Source organism: Scyliorhinus torazame, chromosome 17 (assembly GCF_047496885.1).
Source record: "Scyliorhinus torazame isolate Kashiwa2021f chromosome 17, sScyTor2.1, whole genome shotgun sequence".
Taxonomy (NCBI): domain Eukaryota; kingdom Metazoa; phylum Chordata; class Chondrichthyes; order Carcharhiniformes; family Scyliorhinidae; genus Scyliorhinus; species Scyliorhinus torazame.
This window is the reverse complement of record NC_092723.1, coordinates 185261652-185285829: the sequence shown is the minus strand read 5'-3', so window position 1 is coordinate 185285829 and position 24178 is coordinate 185261652. Positions and strand designations below refer to the sequence as shown.

At 45.5% G+C, this 24178-nt stretch overlaps 2 protein-coding genes across 4 annotated transcripts in view; one reads left to right on the top strand and one right to left on the bottom strand.

The window, feature by feature from the left end:
- LOC140394507 (nuclear distribution protein nudE homolog 1-like) overlaps positions 1-3764 on the top strand; it is a 40923-nt gene extending 37159 nt beyond the window's left edge. Inside the window, exon 8 of one of the 2 annotated variants that reach the window (XM_072481838.1) lies at positions 728-3764. In XM_072481838.1, the coding sequence (XP_072337939.1) occupies positions 728-821 (94 nt within the window). In that variant the 3' untranslated portion in view covers positions 822-3764. Of the gene's footprint in view, positions 1-558 lie in introns of both variants that reach the window. The other variant, XM_072481840.1, reaches the window with a different exon arrangement.
- Positions 3765-12593: 8829 nt separating this feature from the next.
- LOC140394506 (myosin-11-like) overlaps positions 12594-24178 on the bottom strand; it is an 81497-nt gene continuing 69912 nt past the window's right edge. Inside the window, exons 33-36 of one of the 2 annotated variants that reach the window (XM_072481837.1) lie at positions 20069-20177; positions 17928-18100; positions 15772-15804; positions 12594-13368 (exon numbers count right to left, since the gene is read on the bottom strand). In XM_072481837.1, coding sequence (XP_072337938.1) covers positions 15780-15804; positions 17928-18100; positions 20069-20177 — 307 coding nt within the window. In that variant the 3' untranslated portion in view covers positions 12594-13368; positions 15772-15779. The remainder of the gene's footprint in view (positions 13369-15771; positions 15805-17927; positions 18101-20068; positions 20178-24178) is intronic. The other variant, XM_072481836.1, reaches the window with a different exon arrangement.

Sequence of the window (24178 nt, the reverse complement as noted above, 5' to 3'; positions counted from 1 at the left end):
AAAAATACTCCACTTTGATTTAGTGCATAACTTTATTTGCCTTGACTGAATGGGAAAGGTCACCACACGAGGGAGGTGGGCGGACCGAATTTAAGAGTCATTAATGGCACAGGGGGCCATTCAGCCCATTGAAACCGTGCTGGCCCCCATGAGCAATGCAGTCAGTACCACTCCTTGCCTGGCCTCTGTAGCTCTGCAAACTTCCGTGTGTTTATCCCAAATCCTAGATTCTTTCCACGTCCTCCACCCTCTCGGATAGTGAGTTACAGGTCATTTCCACTCCGGCCTGGCCTGCTGTCACTAGACCATGTGTTTTTAGTCTGAATGTGACATGGTGTGAAATGGTTGACAATGGACCAGTAATACTGGTGGAGAATGCTGTTGAATCTGGGATGTGTATAAAAAGTGTTCAAATTGCCAATGGAACACCGCTAGACAGAAACAGACCAAGGTCCAACTAGTTCAACTTCTATCCTGGTAGTCGCATGATACAACAATAGTGGAGTTGTTGACTAATTATGGTAATCAATCTAATTCTGGTAATCGATCTATCAACAGATACCAACATAAGGCAAGAAAATCTCCTCTGGTGGAAAGCTTTGGGAACTGTAGATCCAATGTCGTCTGTTCCCCTCAAGCGTAAAACACGTGCAACCGATGTAATGTCCTGTCTCAAATGACTCATTCTGTATTCCGAATATTTTTTTGATATGTGTTGTATTCCTAGGTTAGCCAAAAGGCTGGAGTTTGGAACACTTGCCTCGAAGGTCTGCGCACAAGCAACTGCGTCACCACAGGGTGTAGTCAAAATCTTGCTCTGAGCATGGTAATTTTTTCTAAAAATGTTTTATAAATGGATATTTTTGTAACCGAGCCCTGTAACTTTCAGTGGGGAAAAAGTAAAAGGAAAATTCTTTTTTTTTTTTTTTGCTGGAGCAAGTTGAAGTTCAGTTTCTTTTTTGATGAAAGCTAAAAATAGGTTTTTCTTTCATATTGAAGGTGTTTGGCCCATATTTTAGACTATATTTAGAAGCTCTGTTCCACTGGAGATGTGGGATGGAGAGCTCATTAAAGAGGGTGGGTGTAATCCGAGAATTGGAAATTGGCAATTAACAGTGCATTTGGAGTGTTTGAGCTATGTTACATTGGTTGCCTTCCAGCAGAGTAACCGGGAAACTGGCTAATTGGGTGGGGGAGGAATGACTATCTTGAGGAATCGATGGCCTGCAAAACGAGCTTTCCCCTGTGGTTATAGCTCATTGATTTGGCTCCTTGGTAACTGATAGCTTAGCATTTTAGTACTTTTTAAACTATTAGATTGAAATTATTGAGTCCATTAATTTGCATTTAATCCAACATCAGAACCACTGGGACTTGTAATGATGGTGGGTTAAAGTAAAGTAGCTTCGCGTAAACCTGGAGCTACTGAATGTTCTGTTACATTTAGTTATTTTACTTCCCTGAGCCTTGCATTGGTGACCTTGGTGGTGTTAGCACTTGCTCAGTTTACTTATCCCAAATACCTTAAGACTGGAATGATTGTGCATCAGGAAAATTGTATAATACACCAGTTCTGTACATTCTTTGCATCCTCTCTGGCTGAAGGTTAAAGTTGTTTATAATGTGTAAGTCACATTTCACAAATATGTAACTTTCACTTCTGTATACCAATTTATGTTGTATAGTCCAAAATGCCTTTCTATATAAACTTCAGTTTTATTTATGCAATGCCTGTATTAGCATAGCAGTCAACACTTCTGATTTCACCTTTGTAAATATTTATTCTGTCACCTGTTCATCTATCTTGGAAACTCCCGTGGATGTCCAAGTTTGTCCTATTGCTTTAAATGCATATGTTTCCAAAATTATTCCTGTGCTTGATGCTGCTTTATGCAAAAACTCTGTACTCCAGCGTGTGGAACTTTTTTTTTTAAAAGCACATCCATTTAATATATATGCTGAACAGGGGTACTTTGTTTCAAAAACCCTTGGGATAGAAGGGCTATTGAACTGGTTGCTGAATTACTAGTTTTAGTTTGATGGTGAATTCTCAGCGATGAGCGTTATTAGGACTTTTTCGTGAGTGAAATATATCTCTGGCATGATGCTACTGGTACAGCGTTCTGTTACTATTACCCCCCCCCCCCGTTACTGCTTATAACTAGAAACATTTGTTCGACAATTGACTCAAAGCTGAATTTACTGAAGAATTTCATGTAGCTCCCAAGGACACCTTGTCTTGTGTTCTGTCAAATTGAGTGCATCGGAAATGTACCAGATCAGTTGGTGTCACAGTTTGGAGTAGGTGAGATTTAGTGCTGGTGTAGGAGCAGTTTGCAGATTAATATTGATTTAATCTGTCCAGAGGGATGAAGTTCTTCGTATTGTTATATTTTGAGCTGAGAATGACTTTGTAGAAGTGTTAAGTAAATGAAGGACAAATTGTAGACTGAATAGTGCCTTAATGATCATAGTGCCTTTTGGTTACGGCAGAATAGGTTGAAATCCTGTGTCGTTCTCCGTTTGGCTGACGAGTTGATTAACCACTTTTTGTGTGGTACATAATCTAAGGATTTAACCCTAATGAAGAATAATCCAACTAATTTCCGATGGACATTCATTCATGATTTATGCTGCAGTTAGGGAGAAGGTCACTTCTTGGTTTTAATCCTAGCACTAGTAAACTATTAGCTGACGGCTCATTTTCTCAAAGCTCAACCCTTGGGAGGCCTCTCTAGTTCATTACTGGATAAAACCACAGGCTGTCAGAATGAGGGGGTTTTCTGGTCAGAATAGTTGATTAACCAAAACCAACGGGTGCATTTAGGATCACCATGAAGTTTGCTCTAATCCAGAGTGGGAGGAACTGCAGCAAGCCCGTCTCTTCCCCAGGAAAGAAGGAAGCTGTTGAGGTGCAGATGTTTGTGTCCTGAACCAAAACTGTGCTATTTATGGATTTGTCCAATGCAAGCTGGTTTACAGAGGGCCACCCAGTCTTTGAAAGGCCACAGATGCTGTCTCTTGTAGGGACTATTCCGGTTGGACTGTGGTTCTGTTGAACACATGAGCAGATTGATGCCATCTCTGAATTTTGTTTTTGCTCCATGCAGAATGCACTAATGTCTTGTCTGTGTAGTTACATTTGAGACTTGGATTATGTAATTGTTTGGTTTCCGCTCATTAATAGGTCTCCATGTTGGAGAATGGAATGTTTCCAGATTTATTTGCACCTGGTGCCTGTGTTTAGATCTCTCTGTACTGCTGTCTGGTGCTTTAGTTCCAGCATCCTTCACTGCTGTGATGTTTCCATTTTCCAGGCTGGGTCTCTGTGGGAGCAAATTCAATGTTGAGTTAGGGTGATTGGTGCCTCTTCTGTATTTCCCCGTAATCTTAAGTGATTGGCTGTGGTGGCAAAGGAAACTTTCCTACAATAAACAGAGGGATGTAGTCATGACCCGAGGTTACTATTTGGATTGCCTGCAGCAGGAGGAGTGGTGAATATGTTTGCTGGCAGATCAAGAAAGGTGGTGATGTTTTCAAGCTTGAAATCCTAGCCTGTGATTTTGTCGTCTTCGTCCTTGGGAGTATACCATATCTCATAAATTGTGAAATCACTGGTAGGGATTGTGAAGGTAATGAGGGAAATGAACTCGTGCCGATTTGGACCTCTGTTTTTACAAAACGTTGCCATAATCCAAGTTTATAATCCTATGTCTGTAATCTCTAACTGCACTTCTCAACTGAAATAAAATCATCATTCCCCATTTGTTTTCCATTCTTGCATTATTCCAGTAAATGTGTTTGGGTTTCTCTTTTGCAACAATTTGCAATTCTGATCTAATTGTTCCACTGTCAAATAATCCGACTACCCCCGTTTTCTGGCCCCTCCCGTTTTCTGGCCTCCAACCCAAAGAATGGCCAGGTTGGATCCATGTTAAACAAGAATTGATGTCTCCCGGAATGCAGGTGGGAGAAAATTGTCAAGAAAACGGTTCCATCCAGATGGACTCTCCCACCTTCATGCAGACACAAACATTTTCTTACACAGATCATCAATAATAGATATCCCAATTACATCCTTAAGATTTTCTATGCTTTGTTTTAAATCTAGTATTGTGGCTTTGAATTGGGTTTATAATGAGCTACTGAGTCCGCAGTCGCCACGCCAGCATCCTGACCGGCAATAAGTGGTTAGTTCCACACAGTTGGGAACAAGGCCGGTCGGGAGCTGAGGATTGCTGGGCGGCACCCGGCAATGTCCCCCAGCGGCGCGGTGTACTCCGTGATCATGTTGATTTTCGGGGCCCGGAGAATCACCGGACTGGCGTCAGGCACGATTACGGTGTGAAAGTAGGTTCTCCGCCCCCGCGCCGGCCGCGATTTTGGCGCAGGGCTGCGGAGAATCCAGCCCTTGGATGACCTCCATTCAGTATGATTATTAAATCTCTCCACTTGGTGAATCCCGCCTGCAATTTTTTGTTCTCTTTCCCTTGTTTTGGCAACGCACCTTTCTCCGTTTCCTTTGAGCTAAGAATTAGTTCTGCCTCTCTTTTGGTATCACCTGCGAATTTGGCACCAGTCCCTCCAGGCCTGTACATCTGTCTGCTCCTGCCTGTTTTGCTATATTTATTCGCTATAAATATGGCAGTCAATAAGGTTGCCCTTTTGTCTAGATATTGATATTATATTGCTTTCAGAGTCGCCAGGTATCAATGATACCACCACAAGGTTCAACCGGATATCGATCAAAGACCCAACAACCAGCTAGTTAGTTCAAGTTCAATAATACTTTATTTACACACTAGATTAACTTATACATGCAACATAAACACTACGAGCTAAATTACACCTAACACTATGACAACCTGTACTTCAGGCACCCGGCTTGGGTCAGAGGAACAGTGGCATTTGTTCGAATCTGGATCTGCTGTGTCTGGAGAAGTAACTGCGGTTCGGCTAGGCTCATCCGTCTGGTAGAGAGCGTCTGGTAGCGAGCGTTGAACTTGGACTTGCTTCTGGTCGTGGTGCTGCAGGTGGAGATAGACGTTGCTGGAGTGTCAGGTCCAAAAGAGATCAAACACATGGCAGTGTCTCTCTTTATTCTTGGGGGGTTTCGTGCTTTTTGGGCGGTCCTTAGGTTTGGACCCCACTAATTGGGCAGTTCTCGATCACTGCCGTCAATCTGAGCCATTAAAGGGGTGTGTGCCTTGATGGCTGGCCGTGTCCTAAGCGGTCATTGACCCTGTTGTTGATGCTCCCTGAGTAAAGAGAGTGGCGCCGAATGTCTGGACTTGTATCGGTTACCTGAGTATCAGTCCTTTGTCTTACGGAGATGGGCCATTAAAATGCTAATCTGCTGGGGGTTTTGATGCTGTCTGGATTCTCTGCTCACTAATATACATGCAGGCTCTGTGCCTGCCTGAATCTTACATTGGTCATATTTCCCTTTAGGCTTTGCGAACATCCATGTTTCTTGTAAGTGGCCATCCCAGATGGCTACACTAATATCCTTTTTCCCAACCAGTCCATCCTTGTGTCGATGGTCTACTTCAACCGCCTCCCAACTTTCTCATCTAAATTCACTGTTGTACCCAACTCTTCCTTCAGCCTCATACGAGTGCCTGATTTCCCCTTGAATGTTGTTCATTTCAACCACTCCCTGTGGCAGCAAATTACACATTCTCACCACTTTGAGTCCAGAAAGTTCTTCTGAGTTTCCTATTGGATTTTTTAATGAGTATAATTTTGGTGGCCACTAAGTTATATTCTCCCCCACAATAATAGTCATAATTTCAAAGACCTCCGATGAGACCATCCCTTGGCTGCCTTTTTTTCCCAACAGGAGACCCAGTTTGTTTATCCTATCCTCCTATTTATACTCTCCCATTTCTGCTAACATCCTTGTAAATCTTCTCTGCACCCTCTCAGATTGTCTCTAACTCCATTTTATAATATGGTGACTAGAACTGCACACACTACTCCGTGCTACTTAACCTGAGGTTTGACACGGTTTTAACATAACTTCTCTACTTTTCAATTCTATCCCTCTAGAAATAAAATCAAATGCTTGTTTGCTTTGTTTCAAATACTTTTCTAATCGGCGGCATGACTTTTAGTAATTGTCGTATTTGTACTTAAGATTAATTTATTCTTCTACCTCACCTAGATTTGCACCTTTTCAATTATTAAATAATCTCTCTCCGAAAATGTGCATTTATCTGAGTTAACCTTTTATTTGTGTGTTCTGCAAGTCTATTAATGCCCTCCTGTGATTTGTTGCAGTCCTCCTTGCTGTCAACCAACCTCTTAACTTGGTGTCATCTGAAAATGTATAAATTGTTTTGGATTTCAACATCCTGTATCCACATCATGAACTTCCATTTTGAGTTGAGGTGACCCTGGAGCATATCCATAATTACTTTGAAATATTATGGAAAACTGCCCATAACTCTGTTTTCTCTCTCTCCTAACCAATTGTTCCAACTTGTTCCTTAATCTCTTGTGATACTTTCTGAAAAGTTTTGCTGAAGTTTATGGACACTAAATCACACTTTTTCCCCCCCCCCCCAGTTGCTAGGTCTGTTCAACATAGAATGGATGCATGCTTTCCCCTTTGTGAAATCCGTGCTGGCTGTTTCTAACTTTTTTGTTTAGAATGCATAATAGTTTTCACTCTTACAACTCTCCATTTCCTCCCATAGATGTTTATCCTGTGATTAGCTCTGTCCCCTTTTTTTAGAAAAATAAAACTGGGTACTAAACTATCCACTCTGCAGTCATCTAGTGCACATATATTCTCAATGGGGGTTGGAATTGTTATGGGCCAGGGCTTAGAAACTCCAAAGTGTATTATGAAGTCCACCTGACCTTTAACTTTTATATTCAATTTGGCTGGGATGGGCACAAGAACCTTCACTTCAGGTGTGATTCATCAGACTTTCTAGGTACTTTTATCAAAACAAAGTTTATTAGAAGAATGTAGTTAACAAGTATATAAAACTCTGAACTAAGAGTCGGTATTGTTGAATGACTATGGCCCAGATTTCCTGTATCAGAAGTAGCTGCCACTGACAGCTGAACCAAACCAAGATATCACACCCAAGGGCTGCGGACTTGATGTTTGAGGACTTTTCACCTTAAACTGAACTTGGCAGCAGCTTGGCCTTGATGCAAGAGAATTTTCATAAAATAATGACGGATGCTGCCCCCCCCACCCCTCGAGCTGCTCATGCTCTCTGCGTTTATCCCATTCCACCCAGGTTCCATTTTAAATAATAACCTAAAATCCTTTTTAGGTGAAGGATTTTGTCATCTCTTAGTTCTCTCTTCAAACCCCTTTCTTCTCGCCTGCCATCATCTCCTTCTTCCACCAGTGGAAAGCACTTTCCCAGTCTGTTCACTGTAAAGTGATTACCCCCCCCCCCCCCCCCCCCCCGGTTTCACTTGTTTGCTGAAAACTCCTCAGTCCCATTCCCATTCAACACATTGCTTCTGCTCCCAGTAACAGAGAAAATGCTTCTCTCCAATTATCTTGCCATCCCCCATGTCCCCTTCTCTCCTTGAACCTCCCAACCTTCCTCGACTCTTCCTGTGCTGTTGCTGCTGAATTGGGCTTTCAGCTTCAGACAAACTAAGTTCAAGAAAACATTCCTAGAATTCCTACAGTGGAGAAGGAGGTAGTTTGGCCCATCGAGTGTGCACCTCGCGGAGAGCACCCTAACCAGGCCCACTGCACCACCCTATCCCTGTAACCCTACCTAACCTGCACATCTTTGGACTTGGAAGGACCCCGTCAGGACACGGGGCTAAAGTGTAAATTCCACACAGACAGCCACCCAAGGCCGGAATCGAACCTGGATCCCTGGTGCTGTGAGGCAGCAGTGATAACCACTGTGCTGCCCTTGGAGGGAGAGCATGTCTTCTAAGATTGGCATTGACCGGGGAACCAAACCACACCATGAGAGATGTTGGGATATTGACCTATCATATCCATTACTGCCAGTTACATAGAACCATTAGTGAATTATTTGTTACTGGTACAACTGCTCTCCTTCATGTCTGTTCTCAGCTAGCGGGTTCCAGTCAGGACATTTTTACCAATGGCTCCTCTTTCACACCACCCCCATCACTCCCGCCTGTACCTCAGGTAGCAACGGGTCCTAATTCTCTCTGACGGCAGGGATTTAAGCAGCCAAGATCTCAGTAACAACCTGCAGGTTATTGCTGAGTAAGTGCTGCTTGATAGCACTGTTGATGACTCCTTCCATCACTTTACTGATGATTGAGAGTAGACTGATAGGGCAGTACATGGCTGGGTTGGATTTGCCTTGGCTAGCGCACTCATTATTATCCATTTAACGCATGTCTGAGCAACAACTGTGATTAAATGTTTTCCTGGAGGTTTCATCACACGACTGGCTCCCCAGAGCAGATTCGGCCAACGCATCCACCTTTCCGACGCTTGGCCTTACCACACCAATTGGAAAGTGACTATCAGCCCTTTTCTCCATTTTCAATAGTGTTTATATCTGGGAAGAGAAGCTCTCAAAGAAAATTGCAAAAAGTATACATTTTTTAATGTCCAGATGATTTTTCTCCAGGTTTCAGTAGCTTGATTCTTTGAGAATTTTGCATGTGTTTTAATGAGTATCACTTTAATCATTAAATACTCATTTACACAAGTGTCTGCAGTGTGGTCACATCTTAAATGCACGGAAAAGCACACCACTTCATTTACATATTTTAATATTTAACTGAATTTATTTTTGCAGAAGAAATTTAGGTCATCTTAATTGGAAGGTAGCTCACTGCCATCAGAGGAGCAAGACCTGATGTGCCCAGAATTAGGTTGGAGATTCTGCAATTCTTCTTTCCCCCTGGAATAGTTGTGTTGCTGACTCGCCTCGTGAATGCTGCTTCACTCTGTACCTTCAAGGGGGAATGGGACCTGTTACTGGCTGGAGTGGAGATAAAGTTGTCGTGAGGTGGGCGGTAACGCTGTAGAGTCCCAGTTGCTGTGGCAATGCACGTTGGAGTCCGGTGTTGGGGATAGTGATGGACGAGGCTCCGATATTATCGCACAGCTGACGAGGAGTCTCTCTCACTCTTACCGCCAGCCATTGCTGTGTTTGGAAGGATTTGCAAGTCGATACGCAACCGGTTTGGCCGCGGTATGAACGCATCTTCCTTGGCATCAAGGGGTGGGACTCGAACCAGGAGCTTCTAGCCCAGGCAGGGACATTACTCACTGCCCCATAAGACATCTGTAATGAATCAGAGTCCGTGTGGTCTGCAGGAGGTTTAATCATTCAACGGAGCCAGAAAGGAATTTTCCAAATTTCTTTTCTCCCTAACTGGCTTGTGTTTTTAATCAGCTTGTTCACATCTTCCAGGATATGACTTGACTCCTAATAGCTCTGAAGCATCTGTTTGACAATGCACAGGGCACCATGACTAGACTGAATAGGTTAAATGGATGAATCGGTCTTTTCCTGTCTGGTCATTTCCTCTGTTCGAATTTCCATGGCTGAACCAGGTGACCTGCTTTCAGCCGGCACCATAGGGAGGGCAGGTGAGGTGGATTGGCCACGCTAACTTGCCTCCTAGTGTTCAGCGATGCGCAGGTTATGTGGGAATGGGGGAGGGTGGGGTTTGGGTTGGCCTAGGTAGGCTGCTCTTTCAGAGGGTCAGTGCAGATTTAATGGGCTGAATGGCCTCCTTCTGCACTGTAGGAATTCTATGGTCTGCCCCCAGCGCCTTCCAATCTAACCTGCACCGACTTGCGCACACACTCATTAAACCTGATTAATATTGGTGCTGTCTGGGAGGAAAGATTTTTTTCTCAGGAACCAAGAATAAAAAGGACCATCCCCTCTACTCCGAGTTACAGATTCAGTATACTTGGAGTTACAGTGGAAACTTTTGGATTAATGACCACATTTATGAAGGTGGAAGATGCTTTGTTGATAATATCCTAGTATCATTTGTTATTTTTTAAGTGCTATATTTTCTGGACAGCCATTTGAATTTCTCTTCTTACCCCTGCTGATTGGGAAAACATGCCACTTCCTTCAGACGGGACAATCAGATAATGGGCGGCATTCTCCGTTCCTGAGACTAAGTGTTGACGCTGGCGCAGGATTCGTGGACTTCCAGGACAGGAAAACTGGAGCCGCACCTGGACTGATTCAGCTACAATTAAGGGGCAGCACCGGCGCTACGTGGAACACAATTGATTCCAATGAGAAATGGTGCCGGATTTGCCAGATTCATGATTGATACTGTTGGGGGACATTTTCTGATACTGGACTATGATATAAATTATCGGTAGCTCTGTAACTATAAGACATAGGAGCGGAAGTAAGGCCATTTGCCCCATCGAGTCCACTCCGCCATTCAATCATGGCTGATTTCAACTCCATTTACCCGCTCTCTCTCCATAGCCCTTAATTCCTACATTTGTGCTCCTGTATTACTTTTGAATAGTTCTGATGAGACAAAAGGTACTCATTGGCTTAGATGCCTGTTTAGAAATAGATAGTGTATACACAATGCTTGTTAATATCAAAAAGGACACAAAATGGCTGTTAGCTATTAAAGCAAGACTAAAGACACAAAATGGCTGAACTAGCCACTTTCCTGAACAATAAGTTACAAACTGTGTAAACTACCTCATGAGAACCAGGTGTGGGTACTTATAGGGAGTATCTCAACAGCTGCTGATAACAGCTTCACAGAACTAGGAATGCAATGTATCCATAATGGATCAAGGTCCCCAGCTGTAGACAGGATATATCCTTGTGTTAGTTTTGAATGACTTCTGTATGAAATTAGGGGCCGGTAAGACAACACCCACTTGAACCATATATGTGATAACTGGGATGCTCAGAAAATTGATTGACTGCATGTAATGAATTGTGACGAGAATATAGTTGATTGATTGTATGTAAATGAGAATACAACTAATTCCGCCCCTTGAATCTGTATATTAACCCGTGTGAGCCTTGGCTCAAGTGAGAAAGGGTGCTCTCAGAAAGGCTGTGGAGCCTCAGGCCTTTCTCCCAAAATTCTGGGAGAAACTGCTTCTTTACTCATCCTCAGGCCTTCATGTCAATATTTTCACCTCTAACAATACTCAGGAGGCTGCAGCCACAGATGCACACTGCACTCCCCACACACACCATCCCAGCCAACAAGATGACAGTGAGGAGCGCAGCCCCGAGATTCACAGACCCGAACTAGACGCAGTGGAGGAGAGACTGGTGACTCTGTACCCTGGCCCTGGAAGGAGGCTGCCCGCCTCTGCCGTTCATGGTGCCTGGGCGCAGGTGGCAGAGACGGTCAGCGCTGTGGCTGTGGCCATTACCTGCAGTACCATAATAAAAGCTGCACAACCTCCTCAGAGCGGTCAGGGTGAGTAGGCAGCACCTACTCCCACCTAACCCCCCATCCCACAAATTTAACTCCACCCTCCCCCCACCATCCAGCTGGAGGGCAGCCAGGCCCCACCTGCACCACGTCGGCACCCATGGCCTTCGCGGAGGCGCCGGAGAATACTGGGTCAGGCCCGCTAATGATATGCAAACAGTGTTTGCACGTACATTCCGGAACACTTTTATGCCGCTGTAGAGGTGATGGAGAATCGTGATTTGGCATCCAATCAACACCTGCCGTGATTTCTGCATTGGAACCGATTCTCTGCCCAATCGCGATTCCTGATTTTGGCGTCGGCCGACAGAGAATCCCATGCAAGGTATTTAAAAACAGAGAACAGCAGAAGAATTTAGCTCTTCTGTTGTTTCATCAACAGTCCGAGTTCTAAGGTGGAAACAGCAACATAATGTTACAAATGAGAATGAATACATCAATGACATCCAAGACTAATGTTTCAAAGTACTTGCACGAGAAATTAGATTAGCCTAACGCACCACTCTACCTAATTCTATAGCTATGGATATTTGCCTCAATCCTTTTCATTTTATAAATTTAGAGTAACCAATTATTTTTTCCAATAAAGGGGGCATTTAGTGTGGCCAATCCACCTAACCTGCACATCTTTGGGTTGAGGGGGTGAGACCCACGCAGACACGGGGAGAATGCAAACTCCACACGGGACAGTGACCCAGTGCCGGGATCGGACCCAGGTCCTCGGCGTCGTGAGGCAGCAGTGCTAACCACTGCGTCACCATGCCACCCGATCGGTCCCATTCCTTATTCTTTTAAAATGGGAGGCTGAATTTATAAATCCCAGTTTCTGTTCCAAAAACACACCCTGGCACATCACGGCAATATTTCCATCCACGGCACCACTTGTGTTTAGTACTGAATCCATCGGCAATTTTGAGAGTGAGATTGGCACGATAGCATTCACCTACGACAGATAGTTGGCCTATGCAAAAAAAAAAAGCACTTGATTAGGCTGGGCTAGATGATGTCAAGAAGATAAAATTTTCTCTCCGCTGTGGCGAGAGAGCTGTTTGAGTTAGGATATCAAGTTGCCTTTAATGCTTCCGTTTTGACCGTTTTTCTGGGGAAACAGCTACCTACAGAAAGAGGGTGCACACTTAAGAAAATAAATTGCCAAACGCTTTCCATTGTGATACAAAGTCCTTTATTTGGTGACGGTGATTGAGAAACACTTTGCGGACTATGTTTAGCATGATCCGAATATATTACTGCAAACAATAGTTTATTTTTAAATCCAGTAGTTCAAGAGCTAAACAAAGCAAGTCTATAGAATTCTGTGACCAGCGTTGCTGTGGTCGGCAAGTATTGCAAACAGTGCTTGGCTCTTCCTATAAAAAATGCACCATCCATCTCCGATATCATAGTGTTACTGAAAAGGACAAAATCATTTCAGTAAGGGCAATGTGATTTTTAGAATTATGATGCTATTTTCATTTCTGGTTTAGCAACAAAGTACAACCATTTTATTATCACAACCCACCAGGCAGTGCACATTAGGGTTAACTTTATTTATTTTTTTTACAATGAATTTTAAATGCTAGAATGTTATTTGAAACTTTGATACCTGTAAAATATTTAGCAAACTAGTTTTGGCTACATGCACGTGAAAGTATTTATTTTTAATTGTGAAGGAGTAGTTTTATAAATGGAGAAACTGTGCCCTGCTAATACCATAAGCGTGTGACCTTTTTAAAGCTTCTCTGATCGTTTGTGTATAATTTTCCCATTTTGATACCATACCACAGTGTGCCACACTGTCATTATTCATTAGATTTTGTGCCGTTGAAGTCCGGATCTCGTCCTCCAACATCTTCATCAGAGTTTTCCAGTGAAGCGTTATCAACCACTCCGCGCCTGCCTCCAGATCTCCGTGCTCCACTCAGCATTGGCTCATTTCCTCGCCTACATCAAGAAAGGCCGCATGTCAGAAAGCAGCAAGAAGCAACCCAATGTTTAGACAACCCTCCAAACGTTTCTCCATTGACACACACAATAAAGAAATGCTAAAATACTCTCCAGACGGACATAGGCCATCCAACCACTTGAGGCCGACCGTGATAAAGGATGTCTGCTGATCAATGCATTCAAATCATATTAACAATGAGTGACTTGAGCGTAATTCTTTACCCTCCTAAAACTGAACGGTGATTGTGTTTAAAACTTGGGCATGGAGGTCATTGCGTCTGCAATTGAACTCTTGTTTTATAAAAAAAGGATGCAGTAGTTTTTGAAACTTGTAATGAAAAAAATGAAAATCGCTTATTGTCACAAGTAGGTTGTCACAAATGTCACATTTGTCACAAATGGATTGTAATTCTAAACGTCAGGCCTTGACCTCACATATATCAGTGTTCTCTCGATGAAACTTGCTTTTTGATGCATGCCCAACTTGCAGACTGGGTAGGGTGGAGATTTGTTTTGATTTTCAAATATATAGTCTTTGTGGTCGGTGCGGCTGAATCATGTCGTATTTGCTTTGTTTGGCCCTTGTTCCGCACTATAACCAACTATTTATTTATTTGTCGATGTACTTTGTCGATTATTCTTTGGTCTACTGTGTACGTACTGTGTACGTTTCCTCAGCCGCAGAAAAATACCTTTCACTGTACCTCGGTACATGCGACAAATATCAATCAATCATGGCCCATCCTATTGTCAGCCAAACAAGGGAAGATTGGTTATACCTGCTCGGTGAAAAATTACTGTCGTAGCTTTGTAACATGCAAATTGGTGTGCTTTGAGACTACACATGCACGGGATACTAAGGACTAGGTAGGGCTTGTACGATATATTTAAAAATCCAACCAATACATGATTTAGAGTTCCGTTCAAGCAATTTAATTCTATATAAAAGTGGAGTTAGCCAAACAGCAGTGATTCTGCCTTGTTTGTTGTGTTTGTGTGAAAATAAACTAGGCAATAATTGTCCGTGCATTTACTTTGTGACTCCAATGTTCTCACGTGAATGGTAGAAATCTTAAAATGGGCCTGGAATACACCGATAATCTCAAAATCCTCTATTTCAGCTTAATCAAACTTCATAACTTTGTTTGCATCTATTGTTCACCCTTAAATATTAAATATCTTTCAGTGAATAAGCCTTAGCCATGCTTCCTATTCAGCAGATTTGGTTTGTTAACCCTTTGAGGACTAAGATGACATTGTTATAAGATCTCCATCTACATTAGCTTTTTAGGCGCAATCTCATTTATTATTGAACAGTTCAGAATAAAAACTATGTTTTTTTGTTTAATAGTATGATGGAAATCTGGTTCACAGGTTGCTTATCCAATCCTCAAAGGGCTTGGGAAAATAAAACAGCTCCAAAAGTTGGAATTAATAAAGCAGACCAGGGAAAACCCTTAACTGCCGCTAAGTTTTGCTTTAAGAAGTGCCTGAATGCTTAGGTGGAAAAATATCGGCCATTGCACTTGGGAACAGATTGCGTTTCCCAGAACGATTTGTGGCTTGGGGCATTATAGAGTGGTGGCAGCTGGTCACCAACATGGTCAGTTTTCTTTTTCCTACATTTCATGTGGGCTGGGGGGGGGGGGGGGGAAATGGACAGCACTCATCCCAGCCTGCCATCTGTACTTCTCAAAAAATCCCACCCCACTTCGTTTTGACGCTGTGCTTCCAGCCTCCCTGCTAAGCTGACCTCCACCGAGGTGTGGTGAGATTTGGAATGGAAGGAGAGGGGGGGGGGGGGGGTGGAAACAGAAAAAAAAATCAAGGCTAAAGTAACTTTCACAAATCTTGGAGAGAGCTCGGCAGTGTAAGGGTCTTTTCAAATGAAGCTCAAATGGTTAGTGGCAGCCTTGAATATGAATGGAAATTGCACATTCCACTGCATATGCACAGCAGTGTTAAGTGTTAAGCTCTTTTCTGTACCTATCTTTTAGAACTTTTATTCCATTTACTTGTACCACATGTAATGTCTTTTCCATGAAATATATTTCATGGAGATGGAGAAAGTATAGTTAAGAGTGAATATCACCAGGAACAATTTGAAATTCAGCATAGCGTGTACATGAACTGTTACAATCTTATTCCTATTGTATCCAACATGTGGTGTAAACAGAATTCATGATGAACAGCCATGGGATAAGATTGATATTTTGCTCGGTCTCCTCGCGATATATAAATCACATCCCCTGGCTTTTCATTCTTGAGGTCACTTTATTTATTTGCCGATATTTATCTTCAGCCTTCAGAGTTATCAGAAACTGTCAGTATTTAAAAGGAGAAAAATAGTTGGAGATTTGAGCAATACGAAAAGTTGCGTAGCTGAGATTTGGGAGGTACCTGGGAGTTCACTGGGCAGATTCATGTGCACCCCTGGAATAAAGACAAGATTTCCCTCACAGTTACACATCATTCCTATTAGAAACGATTCTTAAAACAACAATAATCAGATCCAGCATGCATTGTTCAGAAGCTGACAACAGAACACTAATTTTTTACCAAGTTGAATGTTGCAGATAACAATTAGTTAATAAAACATTGGAAAATCCACTCGATGTTATAGATCAGTTCCTTTGCTATGGTTATTATACACAGTGATAATTAATAAACTTAGTTTGCACAGTTACTCCCAATGTTAATGGTGATGATGTAGAGTAAATGTGCATGCCCGCATTACTCTCGCTTTTAAGGGGGTTTGACTGGACTAAGATCTCCATCAGTGTTTTGTTCTACAGCTGGACTAGTAACACAAAGAGTTCAAATCCCTCAGGGCACGTTATGAAATTCTATTCAGCAAGTCTGTTAAATGTTTGTGATGGTACCAAAGTGATTGTAAAAGCTATGGAATTCATAGAATCATAGAATTTACAGTGCAGAAGGAGGCCATTCGGCCCATCGAGTCTGCACCGGCCCTTGGAAAGAGCACCCTACCCAAGGTCAACACCTCCACCCTATCCCCATAACCCAGTAACCCCACCCAACACTAAGGGCAATTTTGGACACTAAGGGCAATTTATCATGGCCAATCCACCTAACCTGCACATCTTTGGACTGTGGGAGGAAACCGGAGCACCCGGAGGAAACCCACGCACACAAGGGGAGGATGTGCAGACTCCGCACAGACAGTGACCCAAGCCGGAATCGAACCTGGGACCCTGGTGCTGTGAGGCAGCAGTGCTAACCCACTGTGCTGCCCCAGAAGAGGATAATAATGACTGGGACACCTAGTTATCTTGCCTGCCCCCACCAAATACCAAGTGGAGAGAAACGTTTTCAGATATTTTCTCCCATCTCCCATTTGTTGAATCTCAATTCTTCATCCCATCAGGTTCTGAAAACAGACATTCATCTCCAAGCCTTTTCCCATGGTATTTGGGAGTAAGCTGATAAAGGATTCACGTGAATGGAGTGGGGGAGATCCGCTCGGTTTCTCATTCCTTGGGTGACTATTTCAAATAAGTATTTGAAACATCATTTTGCATTACTTTGTCAAAAGAAAATCTTGAAAAAAACGATTACAGATATTCCCATGTTCCTTATTTTCTCGCAAATAAAGTGCTACGAAAGAAGAGGCAGGTATTTTCTTATGGAGCAAGCGTAGGGTTTGGCCACATTGACTGCACCTATTTCTGGAGGCTGGACCTCTTGCCAATTAGAGGACTTGGATAGACTCCACGGGTTTGGAGAGATGAACGGAATTAACCTTCCGAGTCCGCTGGACTCTTCCACAGAGTTCCGACTGGAAACGTTAACTCCATGAACACAAAGTTCTTCCCAATCTGCCGAGAGCGGAACAAATGCCAACTTTGGGAGGAGACTGGCACGATTGGCAGCCCAGACAGACACAAGACCCAAATGTTTTGGACGAACCAAATCCACAGGGAAGGATAAATAAATCCTATTAAGGTTATAGTGAAAATAATTAGCAGGCCTCACCTGTGGGGGAAAATTCAAAGTCTTACTGCCCTCCATTGTATAGGACGCAGCAACAGAGACACATTATTGTTTTGATCAGCTGGATTTATATTAGCCAAACATTTCTTAAGACCCAAAGTGTTACTTTCCGTCAGCTCCCAAAGAGAAAATGCTGGAAAATCTCAGCAGGTCCGGCAGCATCTGCAGGGAGAGAAAAGAGCTAACGTTTCGAGTCCAGATGACCCTTTGTCCCAAAGCTAGTTGCCAGACCTGCTGAGATTTTCCAGCATTTTTCTCTTTGGTTTCAGATTCCAGCGTCTGCAGTAACTTGCTTCTTTCCTTCAGCTCATTCTACAAGGAAATCTTACCACAAGCTGGGTATTTCCGAGGAGTTATTTACCATAAAACCTTTGGGAGCTACGGCAGATATCAGATTAATGCACGAGGAAGAGCTCATCGCCTGCACACCCGGTGAAGTTACGGAGAGGGAGCAGGATCAGCTGCCAGGAAGTTCCCAGCAAATGGTCTGTGCTGCGGGAAAGGGATTGGTAAACGGAGGCAGGCTGGAGTGTGGGGGTTACCTTAGTTTGTTCTTGAGCATGTTGCATTCGCGGTTCACGGTTTCGTTCAGCTCCGTGGCTTCTTCCAGTTCTCGCTGCAGTTTGCGTCGAGCCGCATTGATCCGCTGAGATTCCTCCTCAGCCTCTTCCAGCTGCCGCTTGAGCTGTTTCACGCGCGAATTGCTTTTGTCTGCCTTCAGGATCAAAACAATATTAATGTTTCCATAGTCACATTGTGAGAGCATACCTTTGTCACACACAAATTTGTGGTAAATTAAAACGTAATGAGGATAAACACAATTTACCAGAGATAAAGGGACCACCCTTGGCTCCCTCTCTATAGGAGGCAGATTTTACACTCTGGGTGAATGAACACTGCCAGCCATTCATTTCCCCAGAGATTCTCCATGTGATTGTTGCATTGAAACTTCCTGTAAATCAGAGAGGGCACATTGGCCACTTCAGGCGAACTGGGACCAGAGCAAGCAAGCGTGTAACTCTTGAATGTTTTAACGGGCAGCAGAGGATCTGAATCAGGAAGTATTGGTTAGAATATTGAATTCAGAAAGTGAAATAAAGAGAGTGAAAGAAAGATGGGATTGAAAGAGATAAAAGAGACAGAAGTAACAAGTTAAAAAAAACATATTTGAATTTTTAGTTTTTGTTTACATCTCCAATGATAATTAAAATCTGAAGGAATGAAACTCCACATTTGTAAATATTAATTTTCCGTTCTAGAGAGGTTGCTTGGTAGTATTTAAGACTTATCACACCATTAAATCTTTACTTACACCGGAACGGACAAGTCCTAACTTCAGTCCAGTATGAATGTGTTCCTTGTATTCCATCACTGTCTCATGGTGTGATACTAATAGAGCAAAGCTGCTGGGTGGGTAGGGTTGGTCAGACAACAACTTCCTGTTTTCTGCATTTAATCGCTCATGTACATTTACACTTGTAATAATGAAGAGCACGATTAGCCACAATGCTATTTCTACAACAAAATCTGTCCCCATGGTTTCAAAAGATTGACATTCACGTAACAGATTTGCAACATGGGCTAAACTTTGTGACACGCTCCTTAACTTATGATAATCAAGGTGACCCTGGAGTGTAGAGCAGAACTTTAGATTGTAGTAAAAAGAATGGTTGGGGACAGAACCAGGTGCTGGAAACCTGGTTACCTGAAGTTTTTGGAGTACAGTGGAGGAGAGAACCATTCAACATTGAAGAGCATCATCACAGCAGTGTTAATGAAGATGACATCCGAACTTGTGGCAAATCCTGCTTGCTTGTCGTGTTCACTGATCTTCTTTGGTCTCTGATTCAGCAACTCCCTGACTTTAAAATTATTATTACCCTTGTCGTCAAATCTTTCCAAGTCCTCACCCCTCCCCATCACTGTAACCTCAGGTTTGCTGACTTAAGTGTTTCTTCAGGGAGATTAAACAAGTGCTTATTCAAACAGGCACAGATATCCAGTTGAGAGCATAAGGGGGAAGCTATTTCTATTATCCTGGGTCCTGCTGGAAAGTGTGAATCATGCCCTGTACAGTAACTGCTTATTGTGGTCACTAAGCCCGATAAGATGCCACCAGCCAGCAGACCTAAAATTCTGGCAGAAAAATAAGCAACAAACATGGGAGTCAGTTTTAAGACTAAAAAGCCAAATCAGCCTGCGGTGTCCAATTGAGATGGGTCGGGTAATCCAGCTGCACACGAGGACCTCTGCGATATCGTTAGGAACCTTTGCACATGTTCTGTGCATTGGCTCCGAGTTCACTGCATGTAGAGCAGGCTCAGGACTCTGTCCTCAATATTTACATAGTATTACACAGATAGAATGTTTATCAGAATGTTCTGAACACCAGCCCAATATGTAGGTTGTACATAAAATTCTTAATTATCCTTTGTGCAAAAGGACAGGAAATGCAGTTAAAAAATTACTCACTCTTAAAGAGTGATTTCAGTCTTTAGGAAAGTTCTGAAATTTAATACAAATAAAAGCTTAACTGATCATTTGCAATTTAGCCATCTACACATCTGACACCAATCTTTAGTCCCTACATTAGAACAAATGCTGTGGTTTCCATGTCGCTCTCTGGGTGTTATAGTACCATTCTAGTGCAAGTTGCTGTTTTACTGAGAGATCAGTGGTCTACCTGTTCTTTATACTGTTCCCCATGTCTTCGCTCATCTTCCACCTGCATCATGATCTCTTTCAGTTTCTTCTCTGTGCGACGAGCTCCCTTGGTTGTTGCTTGTTTCTCCCTAGAGGATAAAGATGGAACATAAAGATGGAATAGATGAAACAGAGCAAGAAACAGCATCTTGGTAACAAGAAGCAACTGGTTTGGTCTGGTATCTATATTCAATTACATCAGGATCTCCCCAACGTAACAAACAGCAATTTGCTGTTTCAAATTAAAACCAACCGGATTGCCTTATGAAAAATAATAACCAGTCTATTGTACAATCTGCAGGGATGTAATGACTGTAGGAAAGTAATTTATTGTACACAGCGGGATGCAAAACGCTTCATCCTTATAATGGTTTAAATACACAAACCACTGATTTCCAGCTGAAATGGGTTGTGACATCCATACAATTGCCAAAATGGAGTTATTCCCCGAAGCTACAAGCTAGTTATAATTCATATTTATAGTGTATTTATAGTGTTCAATTTGTAACCTTTTGCAGGCAAGAGAAAGATATTCTTCTTCTTCGACAGTCCTTGGAGTGGAGGTGACTTGCTTCCAAACTAAAAACGGGTTCTCAGGTGACTGAGGAGCCCAATGTGCGGCCTCTAGTCTCTGTCACAGGCGGGGCAGACAGTGGTTGAAGGAGCGAGTGGGTGGGGTCCTCGGGTGCGTAGGGTGCCCAGGTGGGTGGAGTGCCCAGGTGGGTGGGGTGCCCAGGTGGGTGGAGTGCCCGGGTGGGTGGGGTGCCCAGGTGGGTGGAGTGCCCGGGTGGGTGGGGTGCCCGGGTGGGTGGGGTGCCCAGGTGGGTGGGGTGCCCAGGTGGGTGGGGTGCCCGGGTGGGTGGGGTGCCCGGGTGGGTGGAGTGCCCGGGTGGGTGGAGTGCCCGGGTGGGTGGAGTGCCCGGGTGGGTGGGGTGCCCGGGTGGGTGGGGTGCCCGGGTGGGTGGGGTGCCCAGGCGGGTGGGGTGCCCAGGCGGGTGGGGTGCCCAGGCGGGTGGGGTGCCCAGGCGGGTGGGGTGCCCAGGCGGGTGGGGTGCCCAGGTGGGTGGGGCGGGTGGGGTGCCCAGGTGGGTGGGGTGCCCAGGTGGGTGGGGTGCCCGGGTGGGTGGGGTGCCCGGGTGGGTGGGGTGCCCAGGTGGGTGGGGTGCCCAGGCGGGTGGGGTGCCCAGGCGGGTGGGGTGCCCAGGCGGGTGGGGTGCCCAGGTGGGTGGGGCGGGTGGGGTGCCCAGGTGGGTGGGGTGCCCAGGTGGGTGGGGTGCCCAGGTGGGTGGAGTGCCCAGGTGGGTGGGGTGCCCGGGTGGGTGGGGTGCCCGGGTGGGTGGGGTGCCCAGGTGGGTGGGGTGCCCAGGTGGGTGGGGTGCCCGGGTGGGTGGGGTGCCCGGGTGGGTGGGGTGCCCGGGTGGGTGGGGTGCCCAGGTGGGTGGGGTGGGTGGGGTGCCCGGGTGGGTGGGGTGCCCGGGTGGGTGGGGTGCCCGGGTGGGTGGGGTGCCCAGGTGGGTGGGGTGCCCAGGTGGGTGGGGTGCCCGGGTGGGTGGGGTGCCCGGGTGGGTGGGGTGCTCGGGTTGCCAAGCGTTCCTTTCGCTGTCGATGCCTGGCTTCAGCTTTCACCTGGTGGAAAGGCGAGATGTTCAGCTCCTTCCCGGATGCTTTCCCTGCACTCCAGGTGGTCTTGGGGCCAGGAATCACTGCTGCAGCTGGTGGGATGTTGCATGTTTTCAAGGAGGTTTTGAGGGTGTTCCCCCCCCCCCCCCCCCCCCCGGGGGGCTGGCTTGCAGTGTCGAAGCCCCGATGTGTCTGGTAGAACCTGATCAATGCTTCGATACTGGTGGAAACACTGTCGTCGGTGCAGCTCTCCTGCCGATGGATTGGCAGGGTCTTGCAAGGCAGAGCTGGTGGTACCTCTCCAGGGTTTTGAGGTGCCCCCTGCACACAGTCCACGTCTCTGAGCCATATAGGAGGGCGGGGATATCACGATTGCTCTGAGTTTGATGCCAGCCTGAGATCCTGGTCTTCAAACACCCTCTTCCTCAGGCGACTTAAGGCTTTGCTGCCACATTGACAGCAGCATTGAACCTTGTCGTCGATGTCGGTACTTTTCGAAGTTACAAGATATGGAAAGTGGTCCATGTTGCCCAATGCCACATAGTAGATTTTGATAACTGGGGAGCAGTGGTCTGTGCCGGGGGTAGGGTGGTGGAGGACATTTGTCTTACGGATGTTTAATATTCAACGCTCTCATGGAGAGCCCATGCTCTTGTACGCCTGGGAAAGGGGCAGACAATGGCTTAGAGTCTGGCCTTGGTGGTCTTCACTGCACTAAAGGAGCCTTGTACGTCACAGTTGCCGGCTAACTGTTGGATTTCTTACGCCTCCTCCACCCACCATCTGTTCTTTAGGTCCTGTTTTTTTTTGCTGGACTCCTCCCTCGTCTGTAGAGCTGTTTCTCGCTCTTGGTTTGAGATGCTGTTCCATCTTCGGAAAAGCCTTCCTCTTGCAGCTTATCAGCTGCTGGTTCTCCTGATCGAACCGGTTTCCTGGTCCTGCGGTGCTGAGATGGAGGCCTTGAAGACAGACCAGGCACGATGAACACTCTGTCTCTGGGTCACCGGGAGCCTCCAGGTTGGCAGTGAGGCGCTGGCTGAATTGGACTCTCTTATCAAGGTCTTTGAGTGCCTCAGTGTTGATTATCCTGTGGCACTGTTCCTGTTGCCATCGCTGTTTTGGGGCGACATTGATGTTGATCACAGGGCGGATTAAACAGTGGGCCGTCCAGCAGTTGTAAACTCCTGTTATGGTGCGGGTGACACACGTCCTTCATTCAGATGATGACGTAGTCGAGCAGGTGCCAGTGTTTGGAGTGAAGGTGTTGCCATGGGACCTTGTACTTGTCTCTCTGACAGACCCTGGTGTTAGTTATGACAAGGCCGTGTTCGAGACATTTTGTCACGTGCAGGGTACCATTGGTGTTGGATTTTCCTACGCCGTTCTGCCGATTACACCGCCCCAGAGGTTTGTGGCCTTTTCAATTTGCCAAGGAGGATCAGCTTGTCGCCCGTTGTGACTCGGACCAAAGATTGTTCAAGGCTGGAGTAAAATTCTTCTTTAGACTCATCTGTAGCCTCCCGTGTTGGGGTGTACACGCTGAGGACTGTAGCCTCCCGTGTTGGGGAGTACACGCTGAGGACTGTAGCCTCCCGTGTTGGGGAGTACACGCTGAGGACTCTAGCCTCCCGTGTTGGGGTGTACACGCTGAGGACTGTAGCCTCCCGTGTTGGGGAGTACACGCTGAGGACTCTAGCCTCCCGTGTTGGGGAGTACACGCTGAGGACTCTAGCCTCCCGTGTTGGGGTGTACACGCTGAGGACTGTAGCCTCCCGTGTTGGGGTGTACACGCTGAGGACTGTAGCCTCCCGTGTTGGGGAGTACACGCTGAGGACTGTAGCCTCCCGTGTTGGGGAGTACACGCTGAGGACTCTAGCCTCCCGTGTTGGGGTGTACACGCTGAGGACTGTAGCCTCCCGTGTTGGGGTGTACACGCTGAGGACTCTAGCCTCCCGTGTTGGGGTGTACACGCTGAGGACTGTAGCCTCCCGTGTTGGGGAGTACACGCTGAGGACTCTAGCCTCCCGTGTTGGGGTGTACACGCTGAGGACTCTAGCCTCCCGTGTTGGGGAGTACACGCTGAGGACTCTAGCCTCCCGTGTTGGGGAGTACACGCTGAGGACTCTAGCCTCCCGTGTTGGGGTGTACACGCTGAGGACTGTAGCCTCCCGTGTTGGGGTGTACACGCTGAGGACTGTAGCCTCCCGTGTTGGGGAGTACACGCTGAGGACTCTAGCCTCCCGTGTTGGGGTGTACACGCTGAGGACTGTAGCCTCCCGTGTTGGGGTGTACACGCTGAGGACTCTAGCCTCCCGTGTTGGGGAGTACACGCTGAGCACTGTAGCCTCCCGTGTTGGGGAGTACACGCTGAGGACTGTAGCCTCCCGTGTTGGGGAGTACATGCTGTGGAGTCTAGCCTCCCGTGTTGGGGTGTGGGTCTAGGACATACAAGCACATATACTCCTCCTGT